Genomic DNA, 15,320 nt, shown 5'->3' on the forward strand with positions numbered 1-15,320 from the left:
ATATCAGTACATTGAGTCTGGATCTGCTCTTGCTGATGGTACTGTTCGTGTTCACATGTTCTTTCTAACAGGGTTTACAAGCCCTACATAAAGAGGCTACATAAAGAGGCTATTTTTTTTTCTTGCAAGTACTGGTATTGCAGAGAGACGAAAACAAGGTGCAATTTTTAATCTTTTAGGTTATGCTATTTTTACATGGGAATATATTCATAGCATGAAGAAGGTAAGAGAGATTTTGTATAATGATGTTTTGAACTATAAGTACCAGATTGTAAAAGAAAGTTATTTCAGGATAACAATTCTATTGTTAATTCTAGATAGGAAACACTGAATTGTCCTGAGTCATGTTTAGGCAACAGAATGGGCAAAAGCCATAAGAGGAGGAAAGCCAGTGCAATTCAGCCTTGGCTTTCAAATACATTTTATAGATATTCTATAAAGACAGACATGAATGATTTGAATTTTGGGGAGGTGGGTTTCTGACTCAAAGGTGACTAATATATATATATCTATATATATCTCAATATATATAATATATATAAATATATATATAGTTCAGTAGTAAAGCTATATAGTTCATTATATTCTATGTACACATATGTAGATATATAATATAGTTCATTACATAGTTCAATATATTAAATTCTTTTTCTTCTGAAGTAGAAACAACACTCTTCATACAGTTAAAACAGCCTCACAAAAGAAAGGACTTACCTGGTATTTCTACCCGAAGTAGAGAAAGGAGTTTCAAAACAAAAATGGGTATCCAACATAGTGCATCAGTAAATACAATGAAGAAAAAACGTTTAGCAAGGACCATCTCCTTTTTAACATGATTCTTAATTTCAGTAGCTGTCACAGCTGTTTGGTGAACACTGTAGAACATAGTCCCATAGGAAAACACAATGATGATGAAAGCTGCCAAGTTTACACCTGTTTAAGAAGTTAAAATTGGTTATAATTTAACAGCATAATGGCAATTCCACATCACCTATTTACAGGGTGGGTAGTAAAGAAGAACGTTTCATCTAAACTGCAAGCCCCATAGAATTAAGTGGACAGAGTCTGAGTCTGTTTTCACCTGAGCATGGAATTTTTGCCCCTACTCAGGTATTTATTTCATTCATTGACACCTGGCAAATAGCTGCCATCTGATCCAAACTACATAGTTCTCTGGTCTTACTATCACTCTGCTTTCCTGACAAAGTCTATTCATTCAGGAACATCATAGTCATTAATTTTTTTCTACATTTTCAATCCTTCGTGCATTTTAAGATATGTAAGTATCTAAATATAGTAAAATATTCAGACTGGAAAAAGTCTTTTAGTGCTTAATGGAACATCCAAATACAAGGTGTGAACACAGCAAAGCCATCTTATTTGTTTGAAAATTAAGTTCAATTAAGCTCTAATCATATACAAAGAAGAAATGCAACTTACCTAAGAAAATGACAACAGAATAAATCTGACTTCCTGCACTTTCTGCTTGTTCTGAGTGAAGAGGAAAACAGACACCGTTGGTGCCATAGTAGTTCCTGAAAAATTCCTTATTGCTCAGTGGGATAAAAGCAACAGCAAACCCAATTACCCAGATAAGAACCAACATGGAAATTGTCCTGCATTTTCTGGGCTTCAAACACCTAAAAGGATAAACTATGCAGATGCATTTTTCCAAAGTCAGGTAAGTCAACAGTAAGACTGACACCTCTGTAGACAGAATAGCCAGCGATCCAACCAATTGACAATGAATACTGTCCATCCACAACTGAGCGTGCTTGTTGTATTCTCCGCGATATTTAAGATCAAAAGCTCCAATCACAAATAAATATATTCCCATCAGACAGTCAGCACCTGTGGGCACAGTGCTTAACATCATTATTTACACATCTGAATTTCCCATTCTCTGTGTATATGTATATTGGAAAACAGACATAAACACGTATATATGAGTACATATTTATAAGTCAGCTAATATATAGATATAAAATAAACCAATATTGCAGTTGGAATGCTATTGTGAATTACAATTAAGGCAATATAATTCAGTTCTATCTCCCCACCCTTTTTTTTTTTTTTTTTAAATTTTCATTTGGACTGACTGTCTATGTTTCATACTTGTTTCCAACCTTATTTTTTGAAGTTCAGATAAAATTGGTTCTCAAGTAGAAAAAGATATGGCTTCATTTACAGAAATATTATTGCAACTTTTGTTTTTACTTAGGTCTTATTCCTTTTGATATTGACTTTTGGCTTTAGATAATTTGCTTTGAGTAGCGCATCTCTGCTGGATTCAAAGTTTAGTTTTTGTTTGTCCACCTTATGCTAGTTCAAAACTGGTGCACACAGTCTTCTAAGACTAGTAAGGGAAGAGGAGCTGCCAACACAGAGTTGAAGGCTTCTCACATGTCTTGGCTTGAAGTTTTGCCTACTATTCAGATTGTTCCCATGGAAACAACAAAGTTTCAAAATCACTGACACTGACATGCTGTATTTAGAAACTTTACAATCTCTCTATACACTGTTAACAATTACCTTTCAAAATGCAACTAATTGCATTTGTGAAATAGAATCATAGAATCAACTAGGTTGGAAAAGACCTTTAAGATCATCAAGTCTAACTGTTAATACTTATAGACTCTCCTGTATTGAGACAGGGTATTCAAGATTGTAGTGACTATGCCGCCAAATAGTTCATCCATAAACTTGTCTTGCTTTTAGGACTAAAATTCCACACACACACACACCCCCTTCTTAATACTGCGGATTGATTTTCTATATTTGTGTAAGTAACCTTTTGCCATGCAAAAAATAGAGTATCTTGAGTACAAGATTCATGTGTAAATTGCTATTTATTCAAAAATGCATAGTAAAATTTAGGTTTATAGGCCTTTGAAAAATTTGGAATTCTATTTCTTCTTGCTGAAGAAAGTGGAAATTTGGCACAATACCCACAGCATTAAAAATAAAACATGAATTTATCACCTGCCAAAGGCAGCATTTAACTAGACCTCCTGGTGCATGAGGTACAGCATTTTGTATTGTAATTCACAACAGCATGAAAGCCCAGTTAATCCAGTGCTAGAGATAAGTCACTATGTTGCAACAAGTGTTATACATGCTATGAGTGGACTAAAGCAATATTCTTTTATGTATGGACTACTCACAGCAGAGAGACATTATTGAGATGGCGTGGAGCTTATTCTCCGATCTGATATAAGGCCTCATGCAGATAACGAAAATATTTCCAAAGCAGGTGACAGCAGACACAACCCAGACAAACACTCTCTGTATGATGCTGGCTAAAAGATTCTCAAGGGATGAAATCCCATCAGTATTGGGCTTACAGCTGCGCACATGAGGGGCATATCCACAATACTGGAATTTCTTAAAATATCTGGTTGTGAGAAAGAAAAACAGACAAGAAATGGTTCTAGTTTGGTTACCAGAATATCAAAACTCTCTCCTAACTACTCAGAAAACATATTCTGAAAGAATAGAAATTGATCAAAAACTTTTCAAATTTGACAACTCCTCATGTGGTGCTTTTCAGACACTTTTGTTTTCAATTATCCAGTATCCTGTAAATTGTAAAATTCAGACCGAAGAAAGCAAACTGGAATAATCTACTCACATGTGGGAAAGGTTTCTCAGGGGTCTGAACATTCTCCTCTGGATGTTTGCAATTTCAATGCCCTCCAAGCCACTGTAAGCAAAAAATGCTCAGTAAAAGGCCGTAGAAACTCAATAGTAAAAGAACAAACTTTATGAACATTTAATTGTGCTTCTGTGATTATAGGAAACTGGAGAGGAACTTGAATTGCCTCTAATCTGTCACCCCTTTGAAACTTAAAGAATACGTCTGCAGAAAAGCTCAAATGGAATAAAATAAATTGCAGTTAATTCTAATAAACTTGTTGTTCTTCCTAAAATCATTAAGAAAGCTCTTTCAGTGCTCTCAGCAGTGCAATCTCCGGTTATTATGTTGCCTTTCCAAAGTATTGTTCTACTAACGTTCCTTCATCATCTCTGGGAAAATAACAACTTTTTCCAATAGTAATATTTTGCATGTGTCTTCTGTCTTTTATCTGAGGGAGTGCTCTACTAGACAAACAAACCACTGCAGGAGTTCAGCCTTCATTGTGTCAAGAGCAGCAGGAAGCTGGGACACAGAACAGGGCACGTAAGCAAAAACACTGGCATTCTTGTGATGCATAAATGTGATTTCTTATTTTATTATTATAATTTTTTAATATATTGAAAATAGTACCATTATTTCCCCCGTAGTCCTAGATCACTAACTGTGTAAATTGTTCTTTTAGAACTTCACTTTCTGTATTCTTCCAGTCATAGAATCATAGAATGGTTTGGGTTGGAAAAGACCTTAAGATCATCTAGTTCCAACCCTCCTGCCGTGGGCAGGGACACCTCACCCTAGACCATGTCCAACCAGTCTATCCCATCCATTGACTGGATGTGCAATCGGTCAGAGGTCTTTGGTTCTCCTTGTGGGGAGCCTTATTTGAATTCACTGTTCAATGCTTTGAATGAAATATTCATGTGAGTTCTGAGCACATTTAGGCAAAAGTGAAGAAAAGTCTTACTGGTTAGTTGCTGTGGGCTGGTAGGCAGTTTTGCTAGGAGATAAGAAAAAATCCCCAATACAGGAGTGTGTTAGTTTTATTTAAACACTGCAATGAGTCTTAGGGTGTGCTTTCCCCAGATGTTCGTACTATTTCAAACTAGCCAAGAGGCAACTGGTGTTCTACAAACTGCTGAAATATATAGTTTCCTATAGATCTATCTCAAGATTTAAATACATTCTTAACTTAAAAACATGGAAGGTCAGGGTCACTGAGTTGTACAAGTTCTTTGGTGTTAAATAGTGGATAAAGTAAATGCTGTAGCCTGACTGTTAGGGAGGTAATTAATTATTCTTTTTCTGTGCTCAGCTGCTTATTCTCATGAAACTTGTACAGATTTAGTATTTTCAGGTCATTACCCATTTACCAAATTTAGTATAATTTGGTGACTGGTTTCAAAATCAGTATGAAGAAGCTGGACTGACCATAAAGGCATGTTCACTGCTGGTTACAGCTCAGGGATCAAATCATAAACTTCTATTATGCTCATATCCAAGGAAACATCTCTTTTTGGACCTCCACAAGTATTTCTAGTAGGGCCTGTTGTGATAGGACAAGGGGTGATGGTTTTAAACTAAAAGAGGGGAGACTCAGGCTGGATATAATGATTTATTTTATTTTTTTTAATGAGGATGGTGAAACCCTGGAACAGGTTGCTCAGAGAGGTGGTAGAGGCCCCATCCCTGGAAACATTCAAGGTTAGGTTCTACTTGGCTCTGAGCAACCTGATCTAATTGAAGATGTTCCTGCTTATTGCAGGGGTTTGGACTAGATGACCTTTAAATGTCCCTTCCAAGCCAAACTATTCTATGATTTTATGATCTGACAAGAACCAGTGCTGTGGACTACCAAGCTGTTTTTTGCGGATGTGCAGTGGCCCATGAAGACTTAAATCTACCACAGGATAATTTCAGATTTGCAAAATTGTCACTGCAGTATCACATAGTTTTAGGAAGATCTCTGCTGGCAGAATTCAAGTTAGAGCTGCCGTGTTAGTTTACTCACAAAAACTTACCCTAAACTCTTTTAAAAGATTTGTAAAAGTCCCCTAAACTCTTTTAAAAGATTTGTAGAAGTCTCCCTTTGACAGGGTAGCAGAATCATACTTGGTTTACATTGTTCTTTTGATGGTGTTAGCAGTAGATTCTGTAAGAATGGAAGTATGTCCCCAAACTTGTACTTACACCAAATTCCTTTATAATTCCTGTCTATCCTGATGGTACCTGCCCATGGTGTTAATAGCCCCAATATGACCCTTAAGCCCTGTGAACAAATTATGCAAGGTCAAACAAGGGTTGCATTACTCTTGTTCTGTAATAGCAGAAAAGATAATGTCCCTTTCTAAGGTGTATTTATGATCTCTTTTTCTTGGAAAAACTTTGATTATGAAACTGGTATTCAGGGAGGAGAATTTGAGTATTGCTAGTAAATATTTTTTAGGCTCAAATTGTTAGGTATCATCAACAAAACTATGAACTATTTCAATGGCAATACCTTCTAAAACATATTCTGGATCATGTCCTTCTGAAGGAGATGTGCATAACCACAAAGAAAATACAGCCAAAATATGAAAACTTGATACTTACAGGGATTTGAGTTTAGTTAGAAAATCAAACTGGTCTACTTGTATTTTCTTGATGGGGTTGTAAGAAAGGTTCCTGTAAATACATCATACACATAAGTAACTTTGTACATCTTCCTTACAGCTTGTTCTAAATATAAAGTCGAACTACATAACCCATTCGATTTTCCAGTCCTGAAGGAAGGGCTTGTATGATTGGCAGTTACAACTGCAAATGGTAACATTCATTTAGTGTTATTCAGCATGCTAAGCCAGTGGAAAGACTAGTCCGATACTTCACAGGCATGCTATTGCCACATGCACACACACACACACAAAACTGCCTCCCCCAACCTGATGCTTAAAGTTTTTGGCTATAGCAATACGTAGTTATTAAACTTCCTGGACTTGTTTTTCAAGTAAAAGAACCTAGTTGAACTGCATGTAGTTAGAAATACATTACAATTGATTTTGCTAGTTGCTAAAATCTGGTTTTTTGTAATTGTTTGTGTGAATTCCAGAGACAGATGCAGTGGGATGTGAAAAATAGACATTAGCATTAGATGCCATCACTCTGTGCAGGAGTTTCTAGGTACATCCCCTTTTTCTTCTCCCTATAACTGTTCTTTATGATTTCATTTTGATATTGTAACTAAAATGAGCAAACTCAGTAAATGCAGCTGTACACACTTGATTGCCCCAGTGTATTGTGATGGATCCCAAGGATGCTGAGAAAACACAAAAAGGAGTTATTCCACACGCTACCTCCTCTCTTTTGGACAGGTTTTTGATTTTGTGACTAGTGCATCTTTCATGTTATTTGAGAAAGATTGGGACTTTCCAGCAGCAGTGTTTGAGAATTAGCCTATATACATGTCATGGCAAAACCAGACGATGGCTTTGTGGTTTTATAAAAAACCTATGCTTTCTGGAACTCTTTCACAGAAAGAAAACAGTTGCAAACAAGGCATCTGTATGATGCTCTCACATGTTAATAATCTATTTTTAGAGCCAAACCCTGATATCACATTAAACATTCCCATAAAATTCCTAATTTCTAGTGACTATCATGGGCCATTTTATATATACTAACAAGATATAGAAAAAGGTAGAATTTGAACTTATCTTCTGGGACATGAAAATACACATCCTTTACAAAACTATTCAGGGAAAAATGTTACATATGATTACTTTTGGGATTAGTATTTTTAAGGAAAGGCTTAAATTATGCATACAAACAAGGTGCTCTTTTCTTTCCCAGAATTTAAGACTGAAAGCATCATATCAAATGAGTAATATACAGTTATATGTAATAAAAGTAATCAAGAATCCTTACAGTTGTGAAAGCTCCTTTAGATCCTTAAATACATACGGAGGAAGTGATTCAATCTTGTTGCTAGCCAAATCTCTGCAGAAACAGCCACAGGTAGGATACAGTAAGTTCTTATCAGGCTCAGTAATTTTACCTGACAGTATTGCAATTTGAAGACACAAGTTTTATTCTATTTGCCAATATTATTTATTGCATAGATTGCCAGAAACTTGGACTATAAAAGAATGCTGTTAGAACAAGGTGGGAAGCTAGATCCACCAGATCTCTCTTTGTCTAGTTCAGATATGCCATTATATCCATAATTTATTATGATATTATGATATTTATTATTACATCAAAAAGAAAGAAAATACTCTTAACTTGGGATGTAGGAGCTTGGAAATAAATTAAGCATATGGTTTCATGATGGGAATTCTTCCACATGGGCTAACCAGCACATCTTTCTCTTAGTTCTCTACTTTGCTCCTTATTTTTACTAAACATACATCCAAATAACTGTGGGCAGAGGAGTAAGGGCCCCAGTTTGCCTGAAACTGGCAAACTGGTCTAAAATAAGGAAGACACACACATCCACCTAGACTGTGGTGATGTAAGATTATTCTATTCAGGGAAAATAACAATCTTGTGAGCAAAACCCCTGATATTATTGATAGAGAGTACGTATTTTATTGACTATTTCTTCCTTGTTAAATAGATGGAAAGAAAACCCAAGGGTGGGTGCTACCTCCAGAGCATGTTATATGAAATAGAATTTATGATAAATGATATTTGCAACAAAAATTATAAAACTTTGTGACTTGTACAAGTAAGAGAAGAAATCTACTCACAATTCATCTAACATCTGGAGAAAAGAAAAGCTGTTTTCACTTAAAGAGCTGATTTTATTTTCTCTCAACACCCTGAAAGAATAAAACAAACTTATGTTGCTACTTCTTTACATCGTTTTGGGTTTGGAGGAAACTTTTTGTAGACTTGAAAAATTCTCTCTTCTCTGCATCTTCAAAAATTTGCCCAATTGACTTAACAAGCTAATCAGATCTAGAAGCCTACCATTTTACCATTTGATAAATAACATTTGGTGCCTATATACACAGGTGTTTGCGCAGATATATACACACACACACATATATATATACCCATAGGAGGCTGGTATAAATTGACTGACAGCAGGAGGAAGATTAAGTGGGCTGGAAGATTAAGTAACCTAACCACATCACAGACACAGGCCCATGGCCATGCAACTTTTCCTTCACCCTTATTTCATCTGCCACTAAGCTTTCTCCTTAAATGAACAACTTGTATTATAAAAGCAAAGGGAAAGCCAAGACTATGGGCACTGCACATGAGTTAAAAATTGAAAGTGAGAACTACCGTGGAGCCTACTGATCCATCAAAAAGTGGCAGGGATTTTCTGAAGAAGCTTTGGGGAAAATTCTGAAAGTGAAAAGCTAGCCAACCCACCAGCCAATCAAATTCTGAAAAAATGAAGAAACAAGCTATGTATTTTGTATGGTTGCTGCTTTTTATGATGAGATTTTTGCCTCCTTTTCCAAGCTAAAAGTTTGAATGAAAATTTCTAAATCTTAATATCATTCAAAATTGCTTCAGTGAAGTTTAGTTGCACATATCAGTGCTGAACTTTGCTAAAAATGTAAAGAGTGGTTGTTCTATATGGCACTAATTTAAAACCAAGCATTTTAATTTAATGTCCTTGAGCCACGATACTCAGGAAACTTTTATGGTAGCTGTAATAAATCACTTGACTGTTCAGCACAAGCATATCTCACTCTGGCTAGCTAACATATCCTATTACTTACAGTACAGTTAGAGTGTTGCAGGAGATGAAAGTGACATTTCTTACATGATGGATATGGTTGCCTTCAAGGTCTCTGGGATATAAAAACAAAACATCAATCACTGAAAAAAAATCAGGCAGTAATCCTAAGGTAATTGAAGAAAAATACTACCAGAACTTCATGACTGCACAGAAGAGGGTGGGAACCAGACATGTAATCTTTCTGCACACTTAATTGATGACTTCAGGTCACCAACCCTGCAGTGACCCAGCAGGCACTCTGTAAGATCCAGCGCCCCATTAGAAAAAGTGGTGTAGAAGTGCCATACAAAGACAACAAATAATATTTTTCTAGTGAAATAAGGTAGACTTACAGCCAGTTTAGTCTTGGCATATATCGGCACAGAGGTTTATCAGGCAAATGAGCAAGAGAATTATTCATCAGCTCTCTGAAAAAAAAAAAAAGAGAAATAGTATAGCTGGCTATATTTGCCAAAAATTACATTATAGAAAATATTCAGGTCTCTTATGTTCATACTTTTGCATTCTCTGGAGTAGTATTTTATCCCTGACTTATTAATTACCAGGTAAAAGAATGATGTTTGCTTCAGTGCTATTTAAATAAAACATAGCAAGTCAATACAAATATCTTGACTATTTGGTCATAACATGTAACTTCTATGGGTGACGGCAGAAGGGGAATATAGAAGAAGGTTTTCCTCTGGGCCACAGGGGAGAAGAGTCCCTTGTCTTTGGGCCTGGAACAGGCCGTGGTGGGTTATGGAAATGGTCTGTGGACAGGGCTGCGGGACCCCTGCCTCCTGCACCACGGCTCTGGCGGACAACCAGCGCTCATGGCTGCAGCTGCTGCCTCCTTGCCCTCTCAGTGATATTCTTTTTACCATTCTTCCCACCCTTATTCCTATACTTTTCCAGACACTGCATGTCCACTGCTGCCAAAATCCTCCTACTCCAGCACATTTTGTCTGGCGGCAGGAAGAAGCTGCATGTGTACTGGCAGCACTCCGAGGTGAGTGAGCACAGTCATTATAAAAAGGTTTTATTTATAACTGCCCATTCTGTTCTGTTCTTTCAAATAACACTTTTGGTTCTTATTCCATACTTACAGGAGAATAAGTGATTTGAGTCCATAAAATGTTAATGGAGAGATCCGATTTATCCTATTATTTTCAATTATCCTATAAATTACAGCAAAGCATGTATCAGATTGATAACTGACTGCAGTCTTAAACTGAACAGATGATAAAAAGTAAGATACTTTGAAGTGGATTTCTTCAAATGTCCATTCAAAGTACTTAAAAAATTAACACACTACTCCTTAGCAGGTCAGGTTATTCATTGAATCAGTTTCTTTTCAGAATAATATAATTGAAAAAAAAAAAAATTTAACTTAAAATAATTGCCTTCAACTTTGAAAAAAACCCGTTTTCCTGTGAGTTTTTAAAATTCTTTGATCGGGACATTTTGAATGGATTATCTGTGAAAGCAAAGCAGCACCACATAACAGTGTTCTACAGCAATGCAACAGATCCAAAAGCACATTAAAAATATTAGGAATGTTATTGTTTGCTTATTTTTAATAACTTTACTGAGTCAAAATAGTGTTGTATTTTCATCTGTCTGAAAAGCAGTAATAAAGCATATTTCAAGCACATATTTACAGGGAAAGAACTGCCCGAAAAAATCTCTTTTTTCTACTTTATAGTATTTGAGTTATTTTATGTGTTGATTTGTAACAAGCAATTACTAATAAACATTATTTAGTATTTTAAAAGCCATCAGTCACTGGAGCCATTAATGCCCAAGAACTAATTCCTGCTCTCAGCAGTCAACTGGATTTTTACCCTGTACAATATAACAGGAGTTCCTTAGTTATTTTCTAGTATAAAGTATTGCTATGCACATAAATAAAAGTAATCCAAATATTTCTTTGTCTTGCTTTAGTTATTTGTTAAGAAAATGAACATATAAATAAGAAAACAACATACAGCCATTCAAGTCTGTGGAGATCTGCAAAGACACCAGGCTTCAAACTAGATATCTTGTTGTTACTTAAGTATCTAAAACAAAACCAATCAGACATAAATAGAGAGATTAATTAGCATCAGATGCATGAAAATTAGTTTTAAGATTTTTTTGTCCCATTGATAATTTATCAGAATACCACTAAAATGATTAATAATTACTGTTTTGATTATACTCATTTCCATGACCTTCTTTGAGAGCAAGGTGAGACTTTCTCTGGTGAGGACTTTGAGAGCAATTATGTAGAATGTTTTGTTTTGTTTATAGGAAAACACAGCAAGCTAAACATTTTCACTATGTCATATTTTAGGCCCTTCCCAGTTTCCTTCTGCAGAGTGATTCTGTCATGGTTTAAACCTGGACAGATTCATTCCATGAATGTTCCCAGGATCCCGTTCAGCTTTTGCCAAGGACATTAATCATAAATGTAGATACCAGAATCATGGAAAACGAAAGGCTGAGAAAAGAAGGGGGAGGGATGGTATAAATAGTCTGGGTAGGTAATAATAGCAGCTGAAATAGCAGATAATAAACCACACTTGTGTGACGGAAAAATAAAAGGCACAACATTCTAAATTTTTCCTTTTAAAAACATTGCAGGAACAAAAACCTGGACCAAACAATGCAATTTATGTGTCGTCTCTTTCACTAAGCATTTTCCTTAAAAGTTAGAAGCACTTTTCAGAAAGCTGCTGCAAAATGAAAAGCGTTCTTTTGATTACTGATACTGTTACTTCGGTTTGCTTCTGTAAACCAAAATGCAGTGTTAAAGAGTTTTCAACCATCACATGCTCTTGCTTTTATTTTAGTCCTTTTTCGTTCTCTCTGACTTTCTGCAGGGTAACTACCATATACTGTCTCCTTCTTCCACTCAGAGGATTTGGAGAATAGGAGTGAAGTATGGAGCACGCTTGTATTTTCAGTGTTGTCCTGTCAGATAAGCTTGCACAGATAGCTCTTAATCTATCTCTGCTTTCTCAATCCAATCACTGAGTTAAAGATTTGGACCATTTTGCAACTTCCTAACATTGTATCAAACAAGAGGGAGACCTCCATAGTGGCTCTCAGAGCTCTTCCTGCTGCTTTTCACTTCAATATTCAAAAAGCAATACTTACAGTTTTGTCAAGTTGTATAAACCTTTAAATGCATGTTCAGATACAGCTCTGATTTTATTATTTTGAAGATACCTAGGAAGGTACAAAACCAACAACAGTTAATTCTCCAAGCACGCAAATTCAGAGCAAGCATAAATAACCAACTAAAATCTGTCAATTAAACTGAATGTGTGTTATACTTGAAAAGAAGCTGACAAAGTTGTTACACTTTATATTTGATAATAAACAATTCACAGCTACAGCTGCAAAGAGTGCAAAGATGTTTTAAAAGAGATATCCCTCTCTCCCAGCAGAATTACAAAATTCATTCAAAGGGACACTCGGTTTGCCTGAGATGGACAACAAACTGGTTTAGGCCCTAACCTTGCAATTCTCACCTGTGCCTCCTGATCTTTATGTTTAGCCAGAACCCTGCTACAAGCAAAGTTTTGCATGGCAAATGTTAAATCTTAATGTATTTTTAATTTTCTATTTATAGTACGAGAGAATTTCCAAAATGCTTAATTTTTAATATAAGAGGTAAAACAAATCTTACTAATCTTCTGTAAACTAAAGAATACTAATTTTTGCCTATTGCCTTTGATGAAATAATGAGTAAAAATATTTATCAACTGCAAACATTAAATCCTTTCAAATAATTTTTAAGCATTATAGTGTTAGTCTCTGATTAATGTTTAAATATAAATCCTTTTAGTTAAATTTCAGTTAAAAATTCAATTAAATTGCAGTTAAAGTATCCAGGCACATTCCTGTTCAAAAGCAATAAGAAATCTGACACTCGCTTTTACAAAATGGATTTGTGTCAAACACTGCTCAAGAGCTTTCTGAAAATTTGCAGCTATTTGTCAGAAAGGTGTGAAATCAGTGTTAGAAACAAATGTTTTGTACGGATAGATACGGACGTATTTTTTTTTAATGAAAACGGATCTTTCAAGACTGTAAGGTCATAATGGCACTTAACTTTGTGAACACAAGATGGTGCTGCAGTACAGCATACTTTCCATCACAGTTACACTCGAGTAAGTTTTCTAGGAATATTAAGCGTCTTGAATTGGTGACATAGGAGCTCTATCCAGACTTTTGCGTTTAATTCTGAATTTAACGAGCTCTATATAAAGAAAACTTATTAAAGGCTACTATTTTTGAACAACATACATGTTAGATATCATGAAACGTAACACAGTATTGTGTTGCCATAACAATTTGACTAGTTGTGGTGTTATTAAATTGTTACCAGACATAATTAGGAGTAAAATAAAGGGCCATGTGAGTGAGCATCCGATGACAATGGGAAGTTTAAGTTTCCAGACTTTTGTTTTGCAGAATATATGGATTAAGTTACTTTAATTCCTTTTGGCATATTACATATTATTATAAAGACATGATGAAAGTTTAGCATTTTTCTGGTACAAAACAGAACCTGCAGAAATTATGATTTTGCAAAAAGAGAGATGTCAAATCAAGCTATTTTAGCCAAATGGGTTACCCAGTTAGATGAGGTGTAAGACAAAACAGAATTTAGAGTGGAAACTGAGGGTTATCACTTAGATGTTAAGCTCTGTGTATGTGGATGGGAGAGGATGAATATTTAAGACATTAAATAGATGTATTAAATTGAAGCACTCCCTTACAGATTTTTAAGGTCTTGGTATTTCTTGAAAGTGTCAGCAGAAAGTTTCCTTAGCAGATTCCTCTGAAGAGACCTGTAGGAATGAATGCACACAGTAAAACTACTCTCCCAGCTTCCTGCAGTGCTGTCACTTTTGTTACTCAAGAAGATTAGCTTTTATACTGCTAAATAATAAAAGCAACATGAAAGCATCTGAATATGCTACCTCTTCTTGTCTGAATATTTGTATCTATTTAAGCAGCAAGCTGAATACTTTATCATTGAAAATACTCTTCCATGTGCCCAGAGCAACTGGCAAAATGATGGTTAAATCTAAGAGTTAAAAAGATTTGAGTACAAACTAAACCACAGATTTATTTCAAATCTCAAGTACATAGTTTATTTCCCGGTGCATGTGTCCCTATGTCCCCATCTCCACTTGTCCACCAACTCAAGTGTCCTGTTAAGAACCAAAATCATCCAGGGCATGGTTGGATTAGAAGAGAGTCTAGCCTGAAAGCCACCTGAACCAACTCAGTGCTTTTTCTAAAGCTAGAATTTAGCCATTATTTTTGAAGTCTTTGTTGACCCTGAATCAACAGCCAGTTTAAATATATATTTGACATTCCACAACAATCTTCATTATGAAGTATTGTAGCATTTGAACACGGACCCAAAAAGGAGAACCTCAGGTGCAAATGAGCACAAACTGGTACCAAACAGAAAGATTCATACCCCTACTCTACAGGGAAGATCCTCAGGTAAGGACACACGATGCTGCCTTCTGCTCACCACACAGAAAACAGCCTCTCAAACCGTGATGTGCAAATTAACAGCAATGTCAACCATTCCCTGATCTCTTCAAAAAGTTTGACTTACATATACAGATCTGTATGATGACCCAACTGAGATTAAATCCTTTTAAATAATCGTGTATTCAAAAACATAAAATGAGAACTAGAAAGATTTGCTCAAGTAGGTACTTCCACTGAATTCGAGAATATTGACTATTGGCAGGAATATAGATTAGGAATATTGCCAAGATCACAGGAAAAGGTCCTAAGCATTGTGTCTTAAAAGGAAACATTTCTTTTGAAGATTTCTTTAGATTTCCTGAAACTGTTGCTAGTTCAAGCCACTGTTACAAACATGAAACGATCAATTCACACAGAGTTTTTTAGTTCCTTTTCTCTCCTTTCATTCAGGGAGAATCTGTACTT

General features: G+C 35.6%; 1 protein-coding gene across 4 annotated transcripts in view; it reads right to left on the bottom strand.

The window, feature by feature from the left end:
• Positions 1-15,320, bottom strand: part of RXFP1 (relaxin family peptide receptor 1) — a 46,420-nt gene that overhangs the window by 3,131 nt on the left and 27,969 nt on the right. For 2 of the 4 annotated variants that reach the window (XM_030493401.1, XM_030493400.1), the window contains exons 5-17: positions 14,123-14,194; positions 12,492-12,563; positions 11,339-11,410; positions 10,457-10,528; positions 9,704-9,778; positions 9,352-9,423; positions 8,362-8,433; positions 7,538-7,609; positions 6,227-6,298; positions 3,632-3,703; positions 3,165-3,394; positions 1,441-1,851; positions 715-933 (exon numbers count right to left, since the gene is read on the bottom strand). In XM_030493401.1, coding sequence (XP_030349261.1) covers positions 715-933; positions 1,441-1,851; positions 3,165-3,394; positions 3,632-3,703; positions 6,227-6,298; positions 7,538-7,609; positions 8,362-8,433; positions 9,352-9,423; positions 9,704-9,778; positions 10,457-10,528; positions 11,339-11,410; positions 12,492-12,563; positions 14,123-14,194 — 1,583 coding nt within the window. Of the gene's footprint in view, positions 1-714; positions 934-1,440; positions 1,852-3,164; positions 3,395-3,631; positions 3,704-6,226; positions 6,299-7,537; positions 7,610-8,361; positions 8,434-9,351; positions 9,424-9,501; positions 9,610-9,703; positions 9,779-10,456; positions 10,529-11,338; positions 12,564-14,122; positions 14,195-15,320 lie in introns of all 4 variants that reach the window. The other 2 variants (XR_003992445.1, XM_030493402.1) reach the window with 2 other exon arrangements.

This window comes from Strigops habroptila, chromosome 7 (assembly GCF_004027225.2).
Source record: "Strigops habroptila isolate Jane chromosome 7, bStrHab1.2.pri, whole genome shotgun sequence".
In the NCBI taxonomy this organism is placed as follows: domain Eukaryota; kingdom Metazoa; phylum Chordata; class Aves; order Psittaciformes; family Psittacidae; genus Strigops; species Strigops habroptila.